At 40.1% G+C, this 18,286-nt stretch overlaps 2 protein-coding genes across 3 annotated transcripts in view; both read left to right on the forward strand.

Moving 5' to 3' along the window:
- Positions 1-1,199: 1,199 nt before the first annotated feature.
- Positions 1,200-12,317, forward strand: ZNF770 (zinc finger protein 770). 2 transcript variants are annotated; one of them, XM_058738277.1, is made up of 2 exons: positions 1,200-1,379; positions 7,530-12,317. In XM_058738277.1, the coding sequence occupies exon 2, from the start codon at positions 7,583-7,585 to the stop codon at positions 9,662-9,664; it is 2,082 nt and encodes a 693-aa protein (XP_058594260.1). In that variant the 5' UTR covers positions 1,200-1,379; positions 7,530-7,582; the 3' UTR covers positions 9,665-12,317. The 2 variants fall into 2 exon arrangements, with proteins under 2 accessions (XP_058594260.1, XP_058594259.1); XM_058738276.1 differs by lacking the exon at positions 1,200-1,379 and adding an exon at positions 2,906-3,027.
- AQR (aquarius intron-binding spliceosomal factor) overlaps positions 8,822-18,286 on the forward strand; it is a 98,959-nt gene continuing 89,494 nt past the window's right edge. Inside the window, exons 1-2 of the mRNA XM_058738275.1 lie at positions 8,822-8,942; positions 14,615-15,107. Of these exons, the coding sequence (XP_058594258.1) occupies positions 15,033-15,107 (75 nt within the window). The 5' untranslated portion in view covers positions 8,822-8,942; positions 14,615-15,032. The remainder of the gene's footprint in view (positions 8,943-14,614; positions 15,108-18,286) is intronic.

Here is an 18,286-nt window from a genome sequence, read left to right on the forward strand (position 1 = left end):
CTCTGTGTCCTTTTCTTTTTTCTTTTTTAAAATGTTTTATTTATTTTTGAGAAAGCGCAAGTGGGAGATGGGCAGAGAGGGACGGAGGATCTGAAGCGGGCTCTATGATGACAGCGCCAGGGAGATGGATGTGGGGCTTGAACTCATGAACCGTGAGATCCTGACCTGAGCTGAAGTTGGACACTCAACCGACTGAGCCACCCAGGTGCCCCTCCTCTTCTTATAAGGCAAATCATCATTGGATTTAGGGCTTACCTCAAGCCAAGGATCACTTACTATCAAAATCCTTAATTCTATCTGCAAAGACCCTATTTCCAAATAAAGTCACATTTTCAGGTTCTTGGGCTTAGGACTTGAACACATCTTTTTGGGGGGACACAATGCAACTCAGTACAGGGCTGATGAAAGATTCCTTCTATAACTGCTACTTCCACTGAGTCAGGGTCTCTCATAGATCTGAACTGGGGACTGCCTCTTAGGACCCTCAGTGAGTGTCATGTACCACAAGAAATAAAGACATTTGGGGGTAATGCAGAAAAAAAAGGATTTTCATATTCCCTGAAATAGAGGAATGACAGCTGGAATGTAGACAATGATTAATTAAAAGTTTGTAGAATCCAGGAGAGTCTGGGTGGCTCATTTGGTTAAGTGTCCCTACTTCAGCTCAGGTCTTGATCTCGCAGTTGGGTGAGTTAGAGCCCCATGTGGGGCTCCGTGCTGACAGCTCAGAGCCTGGAGCCTGCTTCGGATTCTGTGTCTCCCTCTCTCTCTGCCTCTTCCCTGCTCACACTCTGTCTCTCTCTCTGTCTCAAAAATAAATAAACATTAAAAAATAAATAAAAACAAAAAAAGCCTCAGCTCAAAGACAGTCTCCACCTGAAGCCCCAGATAGCTTTAGACATTCCTCCTCCTCCCTCCTGCCCTCTACGTATCTTCTCTTATCACATTGTACTTCCTTGTACGTTGTTCTAAGCTGAAAACTACATTGACTTCAAGGACTTCATATGCTAAGAAATGAATCTTTCGCACTTTGTACAGGATATGTCATTGGTTGATTGATTCATTCATATGCCAATGAATGATTAATTATATCCCCATTTTACAGATGAGGGAACTGAGATTCAGAAAGGTTAAATAATTTTTAAAAAAAATGTTTTTTATTTATTTTTCAGAGTGAGAGTGCAAGCAGAAGGGCAGAGAGGGGGGGACAGAGGATCTGAAGTAGGCTCTGTGCTGACAGCAGTGAGCCTAACGTGGGGCTCGAACCCACGGACCCTGAGATCATGACCTGAGCCAAAGTTAGATGCTCAACCAACTGAGCCACCCCGGTGCCCCAAGGTTAAATAACTTTTGAGGACATATACTAGTGAGTTGCAGAGGTAAGATACTAACTCAAGGGTATGTCTTGCCATTTTTCCTTGTCACTTCTACCATCCCTCCCTACAATGTTCTATCCTGCCCTTACAGTTTCTGTTTATCCATATTGTACCCATTGCTGAGTCCCCATTCAAATCTTACCTAATCAGTGAAATCTTTCTGATGACCTATTTGTGATAACTTCTCCTTTTCCCCCAGAAGGCTCCTGAGATGGCTTTCAGAGTGAATGGGGGAAAGTTATGATGTAGGGTATGTGGCCTTGGAGAATTGCTTATTCATGTCTCATCTGTGTTCCACACTCCAAATTCAGGCTCTTGGTGCAAAGGCCTATGTATTTTGCAGGCAATGCACCCTCCATTGGTTCCAAATCTCACGTAATATTCTCTCACAGTTTCATATCTTTCCTGAGGATTTATGTGGCTGGTGATGGATGCAATTGTTTGCATGGTTTAGTCAGCTGAACTTCCAGGAGAAGCTGCAGAATGGAGCAAGTCCCCAAGGGTTATCTGAACACACAGAGTCCCCATACTGGGGTTAGTACTTAGGACACCTAAAGGTTTTCCCCTCCTCTCTCTGTCTCTGCTTCTGTTGAAAGTAAGGGCTTCAACCTTTTCCAAATGTGACTCCTCCAAGGTTGCTATATAAAAAGCAAAAGCTTATTTTCTATTAGCCATTTCCTCATGTTACCACACGGAAAATAGACACTTACTTTTCACTGGCCCAACTTTTTCCTTTTTAAATAGAGGAACGTATATCGACATTAGAAATAACCATTTTTGTTGTCAGTGGTCCTTGAAAAGTAATGCAGGAAGTTACTTACAGTTGAAAGAAAATGTGCTTGTTACCTGTCCTCATGACCTCATCTCTCAAGCTGAGACAGTTACAGTCTGAACCTGCAAAAATCCACAATAATTTTCCAATGTCTTTTGTACTTAAAATTTCGGGTAGATCTTATTCACATCTTAAACATCTTATTCAATAATAATGTGCCACCCAAGTCTGTAACTTAACTACAACATTTAACCCTTACTTGTGTCCACATACAATACAGAGATGATCTATAATTTGGGAAGAAGTAGTGAATTAAAAGTTCAGGTCTAGTACTAGCCTACCTGTGTTCAAATTCCATCTCTACCATCTATCAGCTGTGTGACATGGTGTGTTTCTTATCGCCTCAGCCTCATTTTGCTCATTTTTAAAATGAGATCCTATCACTTTATAAAGTTGTGTTTAATATAAAAAGTAATACATGATAAAGCTATTTAAGGGCTTACTACGCTCTAGGCACTATGTTGAGCACTTTACATTCATCTCCTCGAATTGTCAGAGCCATCTCAACAAACGCCCTTCTCCACTTTTCTATTCTCTTCCGCCCGCGAGGGCACTGCGGGGTGGGCGGCGCTGGGGGTAGGGACCCACCTCTGGAGCCCCCACCCACTATCACCCAGCCCCCTGGCAGACCACGCCTAAGGAAGGGCGGCCCTGGGGTGGGGGGAGCCGGTTTCCAGCCGGACCGCGTCCCTGGGCGCTCCCGAGCGCCGCGCCTGCGCGCTCAGCCCGTCGCCGCGCCAGCCCTGCGGACGTGCGCCCGTAGCCTTCGCGGCGTCTGGGCCCTGAGATGCGCGCCTACCCGGTCCGTGCCAGCTCCAGGTGCGTGAGGAGGACTTGAGGAGTCCGTGTGTGAGGTGGAGCGATCCTCGGGAAGGGTCGGGCCTGCCTCGATCTCTCCAAGGTGTCCGGGGACCCATAGCGGGGGCGCCAAGACCTTAGCCCCTTTCCTTTTCCACTTCCCCGCCTCCCGACTGCGTCTCATGGGGGACGGCAGTCTGTCTCCTAGAGGAAGGCGCAGAAAGGATGCTTTTCCCCTGCTGTGGGTCGAGTCGCCTTGTGGCATTTTTCCCCTGGCTGCGGCCAAAGCAGTTTTCACCCTTCCTTTCCTAGTGTGGGATTTTGCAGTCTCTGGATTCGGCTGGACCCCCTAGGTGCTTATTGGTTGTGGACGATTAGGGCGACGGCCAGATGTCAGGGTCCTCTGTCCATTTCAGCCCCTCTGGGACGAGAGGTGAGGGTTCAAGGCCACGAGAGTGGGCCAGGGGAAGTGGGGCAGAAGCGGCCACAAAGGAGGAAAGGTTGTGATCAATGTCGCCAGAGATTATTCCCCAGCTGGAAGTGATCCAAGTTTCTCTCCGGTCTTTTTTTGTTCACTTGCTTTTTGTGAGATCCTTATTTCGCTTTGATGGTGTTAGGTAAGGGTAAAAAACCAACAGGCTTTCAGTCGGGAAGCGTCTTGGAATTTTTTAAATCGTTTTTTACAGTCTTCCAACAGAGTGTTGTCTTGCAGTTGTCAGAATAATCTTCAGGTTGAACCTCTGAGGTTTACTTTTTTTATTTTCAATTTAACATAGGAAAAAGAACATGGTGTTGGCTTGGTCTTGTTTGTTTGTTTCTTCTTTGGGATTACCAACAACAAAAATATCAATTGAGAGCACAGAGAATCAGTTGAAGTGGGATTTGGAGCTTTATCAAATTAATATGCACCCTGTGTAAGTACATAGGGTACTGCACTTGGAGCATTGGGGATCCCGAAGCTATGGCTTATAAATAGCAGATGAGATCACTGGTTGCCACCAATGGTTCCAACAGTACAGGGCTCCCAGTAAGTGCTTTCCCACATGGTGTGAAGGCAAGTGACAACAGAATACAGTTTTAGTGCTAGTGGTAGGTGATCAGCCATAGACACTTTCTGGCATAGGAACCCTGTTAGAATCGGAGATGGTTGTTGTATGTGGTGCAAGTGTGGGATTTTTTCAAGAGTATTCCATGGAAACTATTAAAGAGGAAAACTATACAGTAGGAATCGAGGAGGTCAGCTGTAGGCCAGAATCCTTTGTGTGATCTTTCAGGCCCGACTGTAGACAATTGCATGGTTTTGGCTGGCTGGCCTTCTGGAGGAAACTGCCCTCTTCACACCAGACTTGTGCATGGCCAGTTTCTGGGGGGAGTTGCAGTCAAGGACTCACTCCTTCCCTCCTGCTACCCAGGCTTATACTAGATTGCATTGTTGGCTCAGGTACCTCCATTCTGAAGATCGTGGCTGAAGTATTTCCCAGGTGCCTCCGTGCCCACCAAGACCTCTTTGGGTAGGTGGGGGGAGGGACTTGCTTGAGGTACTTTTCTCCGTTTTGACTCAGGACCTTTCCACTCCTTCGTCTTCCCTTCCTTTGTCTTCCCCTGGCCCACAGATCCATGAGGAGGCAGAAGCCTTTTTGTTCTGGCCTCCTCTGCAGAAAGATGATTGTGTGCACTGCATCCATCTGATCCTCACCTAGTGTAGTTCTGTTCAATGGACCCTGGGGAACCAGTACTTGTTTTGCCTTTTGCTTACACTGTGGCAGTAAGTGAATAAAGGCTTGATTATTACTTTCATTTTGGCTCATTGTCCTAATTGACCACCTTGACACCTGATAGCTCGACAGGAATGAAATAAATTGCCAAGTTCTTGGCAATTTACTGGATTCATGACTTAATTTTAATACCCAAAACTGTTGCTGTGTTAGCATGTTTAGGGATTTGGAGGTTGTTCACCAGTAACTCCGTGTAGTGATAATGCATATTAATAGCACCAACAGCTGATTGTCGCTAACATGGATATCTGCGTTATATAGTACATTTTGTAAATTAATATAGTGGCTTGTAGTCAGAGTCTTTTATTTTGCATAGACTAGTGTGGCATATTCCATTTGGCCTCTAATTAAATTTTTTGATAAATTTGGGGGGTTATATGGGCCAAGTGAAGAAAATCAGATACTGTTGCTTTCCTTAGTAATCCTGTCTCATCCTGTGGGCCCCAATCTTACCTAATAGATTATTTGGTTACTTTGAATAAAGTGATTGATTTGTTGTGGGTTCCTCTGTCTAGTGTTGTCTGAAGAGATAACACCAGGAACAGCTTTCACAAACTTTCTTAATCTTTATACAGAAGTTTCACAAAACCGTATTTATCTTTACTATTTGTAATACAATCTGATATATTCTACTTTTTATAAACAAAATTGCTGATCATAACCCACTATATTGATTTCATAATCCATTAGTGGGTAGCGATGTACACTTTGAAAAACAGAGATAAAGCAACTGGTAGAAGATACTTGCTTAGTAAATGAATTTTTTGCATGTTTCTAATTCACATTGCTGAAGAGAACCACAGTGGGTGTGTTTGTGACTTTGTGTTTAAGGTGTCTTCTAGGACAAGGCAGTTAATAGCAAATAGCATATATGTTGAATATTCGCAAGATCAGCTGACAGAAAGAAGAACGCGGAGTTTCTGGTAGATTGATCAACTTTCGGATCTCAACGAGAAAATACATTAGATGAGAAAGCTAGAGGAGCTTTTTTTTTTTTTTTTTTTTTTTAAAATCTCTGATCCCCTTATTTAAGGTAGTAAAAGGATTAGAAGAAAATTGGTTTCTGATAAAAGGGAAGATAGGTTTTTGTGAAAATACCTGGTAAACTTTTGAATGTGTCCTCCAGGGGGATATTGGAGAAACCATTTTTATCTTCATATTAACTTCAAGACCAAAATGATCCTTTTATTATATTGTCTGAAAAGTGAACCACACTCAACTTTCAAATTACTTAACCATTGATAAATATAGAAGTAGCCAATTTGCCTCATTGCTTTTGTACATGTCTTTTGAGAGCTGAACAACAAAATGCAAAGAAGACATAACTACAAATTTAGTTAATGTATTTATTTCTTAGGTAGAAACCCTAAAAAAATATGCAGACGAGGATAAAGCTTTAAAATTTGATTAGTGTTGAGCTAAGTAATACCTTACATTTGTGTATTGCTTCACAGTTTTCCAGCACATTCAGATGCATTATCTCCATGATTCTCACAACAACTTGATATGGTAGGCAGGCCAGGAGGCATTTTCCCCATTTTAGAGATGAAGAATCTGTATTTCTTTCTTTCTGCCACTGAGATCATATGGTGGCAAATCTAGGACTAGAACTCCAGTTATCTGGGCCATTTTCTCCCAGCTGCCCATGTTGTCTTTGTTGGTCCAAAGAAGTAATTAAAAGTAAATACTGTTATGGGCGCCTGGATGACTCAGTCAGTTGAGCAGCTGACTCCATTTAGGCTCAGGCGTTGATCCCAGGGTCATGGGATCAAGCCCTGCATCAGGCTCTGAGCTGAGCATGGAGCCTACTTGGGATTCTGTCTCTCTCTCCCTCTGTCCCTTTGCCCCGTTCACACTCTCTCTATATAAAAATAAAAATAAAAAAATAAATACTGTTAATGAGGTGGCTAAGAAATCCAACTTTGGTATCTGAAACATTGCCTTCTCAGATTGTGCCCATGGTATGCTATAATTAAATGCAAATACATCTTATTTTTAGTATTATATTTTAATTCTTACACTTCTTACCTGTCTAGATTAATTTTTTTTAATGACAAAACAAATACTGACAAAGCTACTTACTAGAGAACTAGGAAAATTGGAATTAAAAGGTCTATTTAATGTTAAGAAATTCATTTCAGTCCCCTTTTAATGCATTATCTCAATTAGAAATCCAACTTTAAATTATATTGATTTTTAGATATATATTTTTTAATTTATTTTTTTAATTTCCCTCTCTTAATGTTTATTTATTTTTGACAGAGAGAGAGCATGAGTGAGGCAGAAGAGGGGCAGAGAGAGGGAGATGGGATCCAAAGTGGGCTCTGTGCTGACAGCAAAAAGCCCATTGTGGGGCTTAAACTTAGGAACTGCAAGATTATGACCTGAGTCGAAGTCAGACGCTGAACCAACTGAACCACCCGGGTGCCCCTAATTTTAGTTTTTCGAGTAAACTCTATACCCAACTTGGGTCTTGAACTCACAACCCTGAGATCAAGAGTCCTATGCTCTATCTCCTGAGTCAGCTAGACGCACCTAGAGATTTCTTTAATTTAAAGACTCATCATTTCTATGTATGAAGTTAGTTTTATGATTCTAAAGTATTCATCTAAAATAGTTATTAACTTACTTATAAACATAGAAAAAGTCCAGGTTCCTCTCTACCCTTAATATCTTTAGCCAAAAGACAAATTATTTCTTTCATATGGATAAATTTTAAATTAATACATTTTTATTTTTAATTTTTAGACATCTGTGGAGTTTAAGAACATGGAGTTCATCAGAGTATATCACTGAAGAATATGATGGCTGAAAACAATTTAAAAATGCTAAAGATTCAACAGTGTGTAGTAGCCAACAAACTACCTAGAAACAGGCCATATATTTGCAATATTTGCTTCAAGCACTTTGAAACGCCATCAAAATTAGCTAGGCATTATCTCATTCATACTGGTCAAAAGCCATTTGAATGTGATGTGTGTCATAAAACTTTTAGACAACTGGTTCATCTGGAGAGACATCAACTAACTCATAATCTGCCTTTTAAATGTAGCATTTGTCAACGCCACTTTAAAAATCTGAAGACGTTTGTGAAGCACCAACAACTTCACAATGAAACCTACCAGAATGACGTTAAACAGGTCAGAAGATTGCTGGAGGCCAAGCAAGAAAAGCCGGTATATGGGATATATCATACTTTTACCACAGAGGAAAGATGGGCATTACACCCGTGCTCTAAATCTGATCCTGCATACAGCCCTACAAAGAAAAGAAAGAATATTCATGCATGTACGATCTGCGGCAAGATGTTTCCATCACAATCAAAACTTGATAGGCATGCACTTATTCATACTGGTCAGAGGCCTTTTAAGTGTGTCCTGTGCAGTAAGTCTTTCCGACAGTCAACTCATTTAAAAATTCATCAACTCACGCATTCAGAAGAAAGACCTTTTCAATGTTGTTTTTGTCAAAAAGGATTTAAGATTCAAAGCAAACTTCTGAAGCATAAACAAATCCATACCAGGAATAAGACCTTTCAGACTCTTTCATTAAAGGTGAAGAGTCCAGAATCATGCCCGCTGCCTAATAAATTAAATGCAAAGCAGGATAGTTTGGAAAATGGTGATTTAGGTGAATCTGAGGAGAATAATCCACTTGGTGTCCACTCTATTTATATCGTCCCTTTTCAGTGTCCAGAGTGTGAAGAGTGTTTTGAATCAGAGCAGATTCTCAATGGACATAAGTGTTTTCCTGCCAGAGGTGGCAAAATGCCAAGCAGGCTCAAAAGAAGCCACAACTATAAAACCGTTGTTAAAAAAATCTTGGCTAAACTTAAACGTGCTGGGGGTAAGAAATTAGATAATCTTCGATCTGAGAAAAAAGTATTTAAAAACAATTTCTTGGAAAATTGTGATCTTATTTCTGGTGAGCAGAGCCCTGAACAAACCCAGAGAACATTTATGGGTCCTCTTGGCAAGCATGGAACATACAAGACAGTTGGCAATAAAAAGAAGAAAACATTGACTTTGCCATTTTCTTGGCAAAAACACTTCCAGAACCAAAATGTGGGTAAAAACTTGAAAGGTATCCTTACAACAGAAAACATGTTAACTATAGATAATTCAGCAAATAATAAAGACGTATCTATCTACGGTTCATCAGGTGAGGAATTCTTTAATAACTGTGAAGTGCTTCAGTGTGGTTTTTCAGTTCCAAGTGAAAACCTACATACTGGACATAAGATGTGTCCTTGTGACAAATGTGAGAAAGTGTTCCCTTCTATATCCAAACTACAAAGACACTATTTAATTCATACTGGACAGAGGCCTTTTGGCTGTAATGTTTGTGGGAAATCTTTTAGACAGTCAGCTCATTTAAAAAGACACAAATTAACTCATATTGATAAGATTCCTTATAGACGATCTCTTTGCCAAGTAGAATTTGAAAATTTGAACCAACTTCTCATTCATCCAGGTGATAATGTTAACTATAATGCTTCCCAACAATGTCAGACTCCCGGTTTCCAAAAATATGAGGCCTCAGAGTCAGATCAAATATCAGAAATAAAAGTTAAGGCAGAATCGGAGGATTTCATTCTTAGTCCCCCCTATAGGAACAGGCAGCCCTATCTCTCCAGTGTACTTTTGCAGTCAGAGCAGAGCCATCATGGTCACTGTTGTGGTTATTCAGGGCGGGCGGAGAGGAATGATGGCCTTCTCTACCAATGCAGCGTTTGTTCCAAGAGCTTTAGATCTCCATCTAAACTGGAAAGACACTATCTAATTCACGCAGGGCAGAAGCCATTTGAATGCTCAGTCTGTGGCAAAACATTCAGACAGGCTCCTCATTGGAAGAGACATCAACTTACTCACTTTAAGGAGTGACTAACCACAAGAGAAAGTGGTTCTCAAATTCAGTTACGTAACTGACAGAACCAGTAACACATTCGTAGTCTCTGATAATCTTGGTCTTAAAGCCTGTATCATTTTAAATGTATTTTTACCAAAAGGCCTTCACTAGGTTGGGTGATTTCATAGGCAGTTGCTTGTTCTGCATAGTAGGAAGCAAGATACAGTATGTAGAAAATTAATAGGATGTTTTAGGAACAGCCAAATTAAATTTAGGGGGAAGAACATGGTTTGATGCCACACAGTAAGCATTTATTTTATTTTAATATATACTTTGGCTGTACTGAAAATATAAATCCAAGATGTGGTACAATAACTCAGTTCATTCATTTTTTTTTTTAAAGGACTTATTCCTTAAGGCATGCCATCTCCTTAAGACTGAGAGATAAAAATTGGTTTTTAGCTGCAGCAAATAGCCCCACTACCTTTTACTTGTTTTATATTTCACACGAAAGCATAATTTTGTCCACCTATGGCTCAAATTCCATTGCAAAATTTTTTTCTCTTGTAAGTAAAAAATACAAAAGCAGTAAAAGTGAAGATGGATGAGAAAATCACAGTATTATTTTCATTGGTCTTTTGCAAGCTATTCTTAGGATTCTGGTAGCTTCACCTCCTTTTCCACAAGTGATTAGAATTGGTTTTTTGCCCAGCTTGCTGTTTTTCCCAAATTTAAAAGTAGGAGAGAAGTTAGTATGCACCTGTATACATTTACCATGTTTACTTATCAGGAATATTGTCCAAGTGCCATAATCTCTTTGATGTTCTGTATGCAATGTTATCTTTTCAGAGGAATAAATGCAATTCATCTATTTACTTGGTGATTGACAGCAGTAGCTGTAGACTTAAGACTCCCCTTTAGATCTGCATCTCCCTAAGACTTTGATTTACTTTAGTAAAACTTTGTTTTAATGCCTCATGCATTGGGTGGTTATATGACTTAAGTAAATCTGTTAAGTTTGATCAAATGGCAAGGACTAGGTCCAGTTCTAGTTTATTTTCTTTTTGATTTTTTTTAATGTTTATTTATTTTTGAGAGAGAGTGAGAGCATGAGTGGGGGAGGGGCAGAGAGAGAGATGGAGACACAGAATCTGAAGCAGGCTCCAGGCTCTGAGCTGTCAGCACAGAGCCCAATGCTGGACTCAAAACTATGAACTGTGAGATCATGACCTGAGCCAAAGTCAGAGGCTTAACCAACTAAGCCACCCAGATGTCCCAGGTCTAGTTCTAGTTTTTAAGTCTATGTTTCTTGCAAGAGTCTAATGCTAAAGAACATTATTTTGATAATTCATAAATTGTTTTGATAAGTAAGGTAATTATTCCCATATAGGAATAAAGTGCTTGCAGAATTGAGGGTATCCTTTTTCTAAACAGCACTGTCATTATTTGGGAAATATTGAATCTTAAGCTATAAAAGACTTACACAATCACAAATTGTCCTTCATATTTGCCATTTTTTAGTAAAATCTTTAAGAATGAGATTTCTTAGTAATTAAAGAAAATAACCATTAGCTTTCTAAAAGAACAGGTGGGTATTTGTCCTGTCACAAATATAGTGGCAAGCCCTCTATTGAGAATGGATAAAATGAACATTCTTTGCTTTGTAAGCTCTGTGTCATACTCTAAAAATTGTCTTTGTGTAGCAGGAGAGAGGAGGGGACATTGGTATCTTCTTTTCCAAACGCATTTTGAGAACCTTGGGTTTAATACACAGACATAAAACAACAGTACAGAGAATGCTCAGTGATGTATAAATGTGCAGGAGAATCATGTTTTAAAGAATAATTTATCTTAAATTTCCTTCAGATATGTTCCTCCAGTGCAGGCAACATGATGGTTTACAGAATTTGCTGTACACAAAACTTTTCAAGAACATACCTATTGCATAAAAACAAGGAATAACTAGTTCCTGTTTTCCAAGAATATAGGTTCAAGGGGTTTTCGTCTGAAGTTATGTATTTTGGGATTTTCCAAAACTATTTATGTAATTTTATTTGAAGTAAATGTCTCATTTAGTCCTTTCCCAACCCAAACAGGGAGAGTTCTAATAGTGTTGTGCTTGTATGATTATTAGACTTTCTTTACTTAAGTGATAACTACTATACTTTTTTTTGGCCCATGCCTTTTTAAGCTGTTTCATATTGAAAGTTGGAATATTGTACAAATTTTGTCAAAGATGTACTGTAGTGCTATTTGAAGTACCTGTAACAAAATACTTATTTACCTTTATCATTGCAAGCTTCTTGTGGAAACTTTATAGGAATGAAAGTAAACTGTATACATCCATAAGAAGATTAAACATTAGATGTTACATGATTTGCTGCATGCTAGAACTGTTGGTATTGTTGAATCAATCACTTTGGTTTTCTGAAAAAATAAACTTTATAAATATCTTTAAGGAGATTTATTAAAATTTTTTTGTTTTGGTGATTCCAGGCTATAGCATGATTACTTCCTGAAGTAGTTTGATTGGCTGAGTTAGTGGAATTATTGTTTCTTGTTTTGTACTGCAGTAGGGCCAACAATTTTAGGACAAAATGTGTGTGTGTTGAAGGAAAGTAGATGGTGATTAAGAGTCTTGGAGAATTCAAATTTCAGAATATTTTAAAAATAAACTTTCAAATTATACAGTTTGGACTTTTTTTTTCTTTAAAAAGGGAAAATCACATAATACTGGCATAAGGTACCAATTGCCAAACACTTTCCTGGGCCCACTCCAATCCACCTTCTACACTGAATTTCCTAACATGGATATTTAATCATTTCCATTTTTACCTATTTTTTAAAGTGTATTTATTTATTTTGAGAGAGAGGGGGAGAGAGAGAACCCCAAGCAGGCTCCACGCTAACAGCATGGGGCTTGAACCCCGGAACCATGAGATCGTGACCTGAGCCAAAAGGAGTGTGGGACGCTCATTTGACTGAGCCACCCAGGTGCCCCAACTTATTTTTTACTTTTCCTTTTTATTACATTTCTTTGATAGCTTCTTTTTTTTTTTTTAATGTTTATTTATTTTAGAGAGATTGAGCAGGGGAGGGGCAGAGAGAGAAGGAGACACAGAATCTGAAGCAGGCTCCAGACTCAGCTGTCTACACAGAGTCCGATGCGGGGCTCAAACTAATGAACTGCGAGATCATGACCTGAGCTGAAGTCGGATGCTTAACCGACTGAGCCAGCCAGGAGCCCCTGATACCTTCTTATCACCTACAAAAGGATATGTTAACTCCATTTCATGTCACATGATCTACCTGCTTAACCATTTATCCTCTGCCCTTCCTTTCCAGATTTGTACTAAAGAAATACAGAATTTGTTCCTCCCATGTATATTCTTGTCTCCATCTGGTTTACCTACTATTATTTTAAATTAGATATAGACTTTCACACTCTACTCAAAGATTAAATTTAGTTGAGCCGGATTTTATTTGGTTTTCCATAATTATGGGGAAAACTAAAGTTTAAAACTGGCTTGCAGAAAACTTTTTTTGAAATGATGAACTGACTTATTATTATTATTTTTTATTTTTAAGTAATCTCTATCCCAACATGGGGCTTGAACTCACAACCCTGACATCAAGAGTCACGTGTTCTACTGGCTGAGTCAGCCAGGCACCCTGAAAATATTTCAATTTACATGTTACAGAAGACAACCTATTAGAACTGCAGTTTTAAGACATAGCAACAATTTCGAAGTCTAGGTAACTTATGAGAATTTTTTGTTAGAAATAACATTTTCAAGGACTACTGTTTGTTTTAGTAATCTCTACACTGAACACAGGAGCTCAAACTCAAAGCTCTGAAATCAAGAATCCATGCTCCACCTACTGAGCCAGCCAAGCACCCCAAGGTGTGTTTGATGGTACAGAATATCTGCTCTTTACAATCAGGGAAAGAACATTTAATTCCTATCTTGTCGAGCTTTCTGTTGCTGGTTAGAAGAGCTTAAGTTTCAGGGCTAACTGCTGGAGTTCTGTTAGCATTAGGAGGGGGAAAGAACTGAAAAGAAAAATGGCACCATGGTATTATTAAATGAATATGGAACACATAATATTTTGCATATACATTGGCAAGTTTCTACTCATGCTTTGAGTTTGAACTTAAATGTTACAACTTCCTTCAGAAGCTTTTCTGATTTGCCTTAAACACTCCATCCCCTATGCTCGCACTGCTTTTCGTTCATAACTCTCTTGTCACTGTTGATCAGTGGTTTTTAAACTTTAGTGTGCACTGAAATCATGTAAAGGGTTTGTTAAAAGCACAGATTACTAAACCGCACCCTCAGAGTTTCTGATGTCTGGTGTTGGGCCCAGGAATTTGCACTTATGCAGGTTAGCTGTTATTGCTATATTGAGACTACTACCCTTTGAGAATCACTGAACAAAACTACATGCTTCTGGAAAGCAAGGGAATGCATCTTTTTATGTTTTCTATTTTACATATACAATATAAAACAGTATGGATATGGATAATGGTTAAATTTGAAGTTGTGTTTGGAAAGAAGGGAGGATAGGCAATCAAAAATTTCCACTGCGCTTAGCGTAAAAAGAGATACCCCTTAAGACAAACAACGTCAGTCTTATCTGTTCTCAGGTTACTGTTATATTTTTTTCCTTTATGTTGAAAATGCATTTTACACCTACTTCCTCCATTGCCTCTTCAGTCACGAACCTCTTAGCCCCTTATCTGGGCGACAGGGATGGATTGCAAAAGTCATGAGGAAACTTTGAGGGGCGTTGAATATGCGTATTATCTTGATTTTGGTGATGGTTTCACGGACGTATGACTGAAAACGGATCAAATTTTACACCCTAAATCTGTGCATGCAGTACATTGTATGTCAACTTATATACCTCCATGAATCTGTTAAAAACAGTTAAAACTGAGCCCTGCATACCAGGCTGGTTTTTTTTTTCTTTTTTTTTTTTAGGGTGGAGAGAACCCCCTCGTCAAGTCTCCCCCCTCCTCTGCAACTAACTCTACCACGAAAAACCCTCACAACACCACCTACCTGAGATTTATCACTGAGACCCGGTCCAGACTGCTGGGTGTGTTCTCTCAGATGTCCGCTAGGGGGAGCATGCGGAGGAGGCCGAAGCCCCTGCTTTCTCTAGCTCAGACCCAACGCCTACACGAACTTCCGGCCCTGTTCAGTTCCGCTTCCGGGGAAATGTACGGGCTGTTGTACGCGTTTCTTGTGGGACTGTGAAGGCTGAGGACCTACTGGCTGGCTGGCCCTTGCTTCGGGGAATTAGGCAGCCGTGGCTGCCTGTTACGGGAAGTGTATCGGGTTCACCGTTCCTCCTACGGACCTTTCCTTACCACTGGAGCGTAGTAAGAGTGCTGCCATGGCGGCCCCTGCTCAGCCCAAGAAAATCGTGGCTCCTACTGTGTCCCAGATCAACGCGGAGTTCGTAACGCAGGTGCGCTTGGGCGACTCTGGTGTGTGTGAAGGGAGGAGATGTCGAGGCCCCAAGTCCTGGGGGGTAGGATTTTCCTTGGGACTGGGAGCACCCAGGAGGCATTCGTTCGTCGCTTCATTCACTCGTTTCTTCGCAGAAGAAACAGCACCCTAGCCTATTTGAGACTGGCAAAGTTTCGTAGCAGAGATAATGGCTAAGAGAGGGCGGAATAGGGTTTTTCTTAGCCGTAGAATAACTTAGGCTTTGAGTGGAGTGATGAGAGTCTGACAAGACACCTGCTCCAAGTAGATGCATCTGTGACGAAAGCAATCGTTTTATCCGAGAGCGTGCATTTACAACCTGTTTACTGTGTTGCATTGTGAACCGCGGTTGGCTGTAATTAGGGAAACAGCCCTGTGGCCCTCAGCAGCATAACTAATCTTTACATTTTACATGTTTCTATTCTAAGTATCTTTTAAATCTGTCTGCTTCTCTGTAGACTAAGTCAGGTCGCCCTTGTTTTCTCTCTGGACTTAGGCATCCAAATCTTTTGTCTTTCCTCTTGCTCTCCTCCAGCCCATTCTTCATATTGCTCATATTGCTGTCAGTGATTTTACGCAAATGCAAATCTGATCATATCACTTACCTTCTTAAAATCTTTAAAGAGTTATAATTTTCCTTAGGGTAATGACTAGGATCCCTCAAAGTATTGGCCTGTGCTTACATCCATTTTTCTCTCTCTTTCTAACTCTGCTTCAGCCACACTGAACTGCCTGTATTTGAATTTGCCATGCTTTTACCTCCTGGTCTTTCAGCATTGTTCCTTCTGCTCAGAATCCTCATCTTTTCCCACCTTCCTTTATATGGTTAATTCATTGTCATCCATCTACGTTACTTTGGAGTAGCTTTCCTGACAACTTTAACTAGATTAGATCTCCCTTTTCCCATTTACCTGCATTTTGTGGTTAAAGCCGTTTATTAGTTTCTTCATTTTAAGAAGTTTGCATTTTACAGAGATGAGTCAGACAAAGGTGCAGTATAGTTTCAAACAGTAATAAGTGCTGTCAGGAAAATGAAACGGCGTTGTGACAGTGATGGGGGTGGGGTGTATGAAAGGCAGTCAGGAAAGTCCTAGCTGAGGTGACATTTGAGCTAAGACCTAACTGCAAAGTAGGAGCCAGTTTTGGGAAGAACAGGAAAACAGTCCAGGGAATAGCAAGTGCAAATGCCCTGTGGTGTGAATATCAAGAAGGCCAGGATAGCAAACATAAGAGACAGGAGAGAGGGGCACCTGGGTGGCTCAGTTAGTTAAGTGTCCCACTCTTGGTTTCTGCTCAGGTCATGGTCTCCCAGTTTAGTGGGTTCAAGCCCCACTTCAGGCTCTGTGCTGACAGTGCAGGGTCTGCTTGGGATTCTCTTTCTCCTCTCTCTTCCCCTCTCCGATTCATGCTGTCTCTCTCTCAAAATAAAAAAATAAACTTTAAAATTTTTTTTAAAAAGTAAGAGAATGGTATGAAATGAGAGTATGTAGGGATCAGATCATATACACTTGGAGGCTGAGATAAGTTTGGATTTCATTCTCAATACAGTAGTTTGGGGTTTTTTTAATTAATTTTTTTAAATATTTATTTTTGAGAGGAGAGAGCGGCTATGCTAAGTGGGAATTGGGAAGAGTTTCTATTTTGCGTGAGGCTGGAGAGTGTTGGGGAGGGCAGTATATTCCTGGAGGTGGTAGTGTTGGAGAGGTCACAGGTTACACCCTAAGGGAAAAGCTGTATCATATATTTACAGTAAGCAGTTTGGATCAGAAGATAAGATTTACATATTTGTTTGGAAGACCCTGAATCATAAAAACAGAGCAGATTCAGTTCTCTTGATGGTATGAGGTAAAGAAAAGATGGCTAGATGTCATAGGCGGTGGAATAAGGAAATGAGACTAGCATAGAATAACTGAGGGTGAAGTGTTTTCTCTCAGGTTGGAGGGTGATTGATAGTTTAGTAAGGTATCACATAAGTGGGCCGTTATTTTACTGGTTTGGAGAGACTTGGTCAAGACCAGTGTCCTCACTGCTTGAAAGGCCCTTTGAGTGTGTTTACTGTGATAAGTGCTTAGCTATAGAAGCAAAAAAGACATGGGTCCCATCTCATAAGTGTTCCAGTTAAGTGGGCAGGAAAGCTAGATAAGCAATCAAATAATAATACAGAAACACAAGACTATTCAGTAGAGTTCAGAAGTAATTATCACCATCAGGTAGGGTTGAGGAAAGCTTCACAGAAGAGGTAACCATTTCAGATTTTATTTTATTTGTTCATTCATCCATGCACACATGCCTACATGCATGCATCAGTCCATCAGCTATTATTTGAGTTCCTCCAATACACTAGACCCTGTGCAGATTCACTTTTTTATGAATATATTGAGTCTTTGTGCTTGCTAGAGTTTTCATTTTTGAAGAGATTGTAGTTGAGTTTCTTTAAAATTTTTTTTTTTTTTAACGTTTATTTATTTTTGAGACAGAGCATGAACGGGGGAGGGTCAGAGAGAGGGAGACACAGAATCTGAAACAGGCTCCAGGCTCTGAGCTGTCAGCACACAGCCCGATGCAGGGCTTGAACTCACGGACCGTGAGATCATGACCTGAGCTGAAGCCGGATGCTTAACCGACTGAGCCACCCAGGCACCCCTGTAGTTGAGTTTCTTTAAAAAACATATATTAATAAAACCACTTTTTTCTTGAATATAATATTATGCAATCCAACTAAATGTCTGGAAATATTGAATGTATGTGTTTAGAATTCACAATTTCCAAGTGAAACCAAATCTGTTAAAGTATACCAGCTCTTTTATTCTCTGTAATAATCCGCTTATAGATAACTTTTTAGGTTTTGTTACATGTGTCCACTAATCACTTGAAGGTTATTGTTTTATACATATAACTGAAGATTTTGAATCTGTTTTTCTAATACTGGCTCAACTCTTAACTAATTGTAATCTTGGGTAGCTCACTTAATCTGTAGGTTCTAGGGTGTTCTTTCTAGGAGGTTCCTGGGTTTTCTTATCTCTAGCTGAAGATATTTGACTGTGGTTATTAATTGGGTCCTACCATTTCTTTAGCGGTGATTAGAAAAGTATATTTTGTTTTTTAAAATTACAATGACAGAGTGCAGTGCAGGGCCTTACTGGCATTTAGTGGGCTGGG

This window comes from Neofelis nebulosa, chromosome 7 (assembly GCF_028018385.1).
Source record: "Neofelis nebulosa isolate mNeoNeb1 chromosome 7, mNeoNeb1.pri, whole genome shotgun sequence".
NCBI classification, from domain to species: domain Eukaryota; kingdom Metazoa; phylum Chordata; class Mammalia; order Carnivora; family Felidae; genus Neofelis; species Neofelis nebulosa.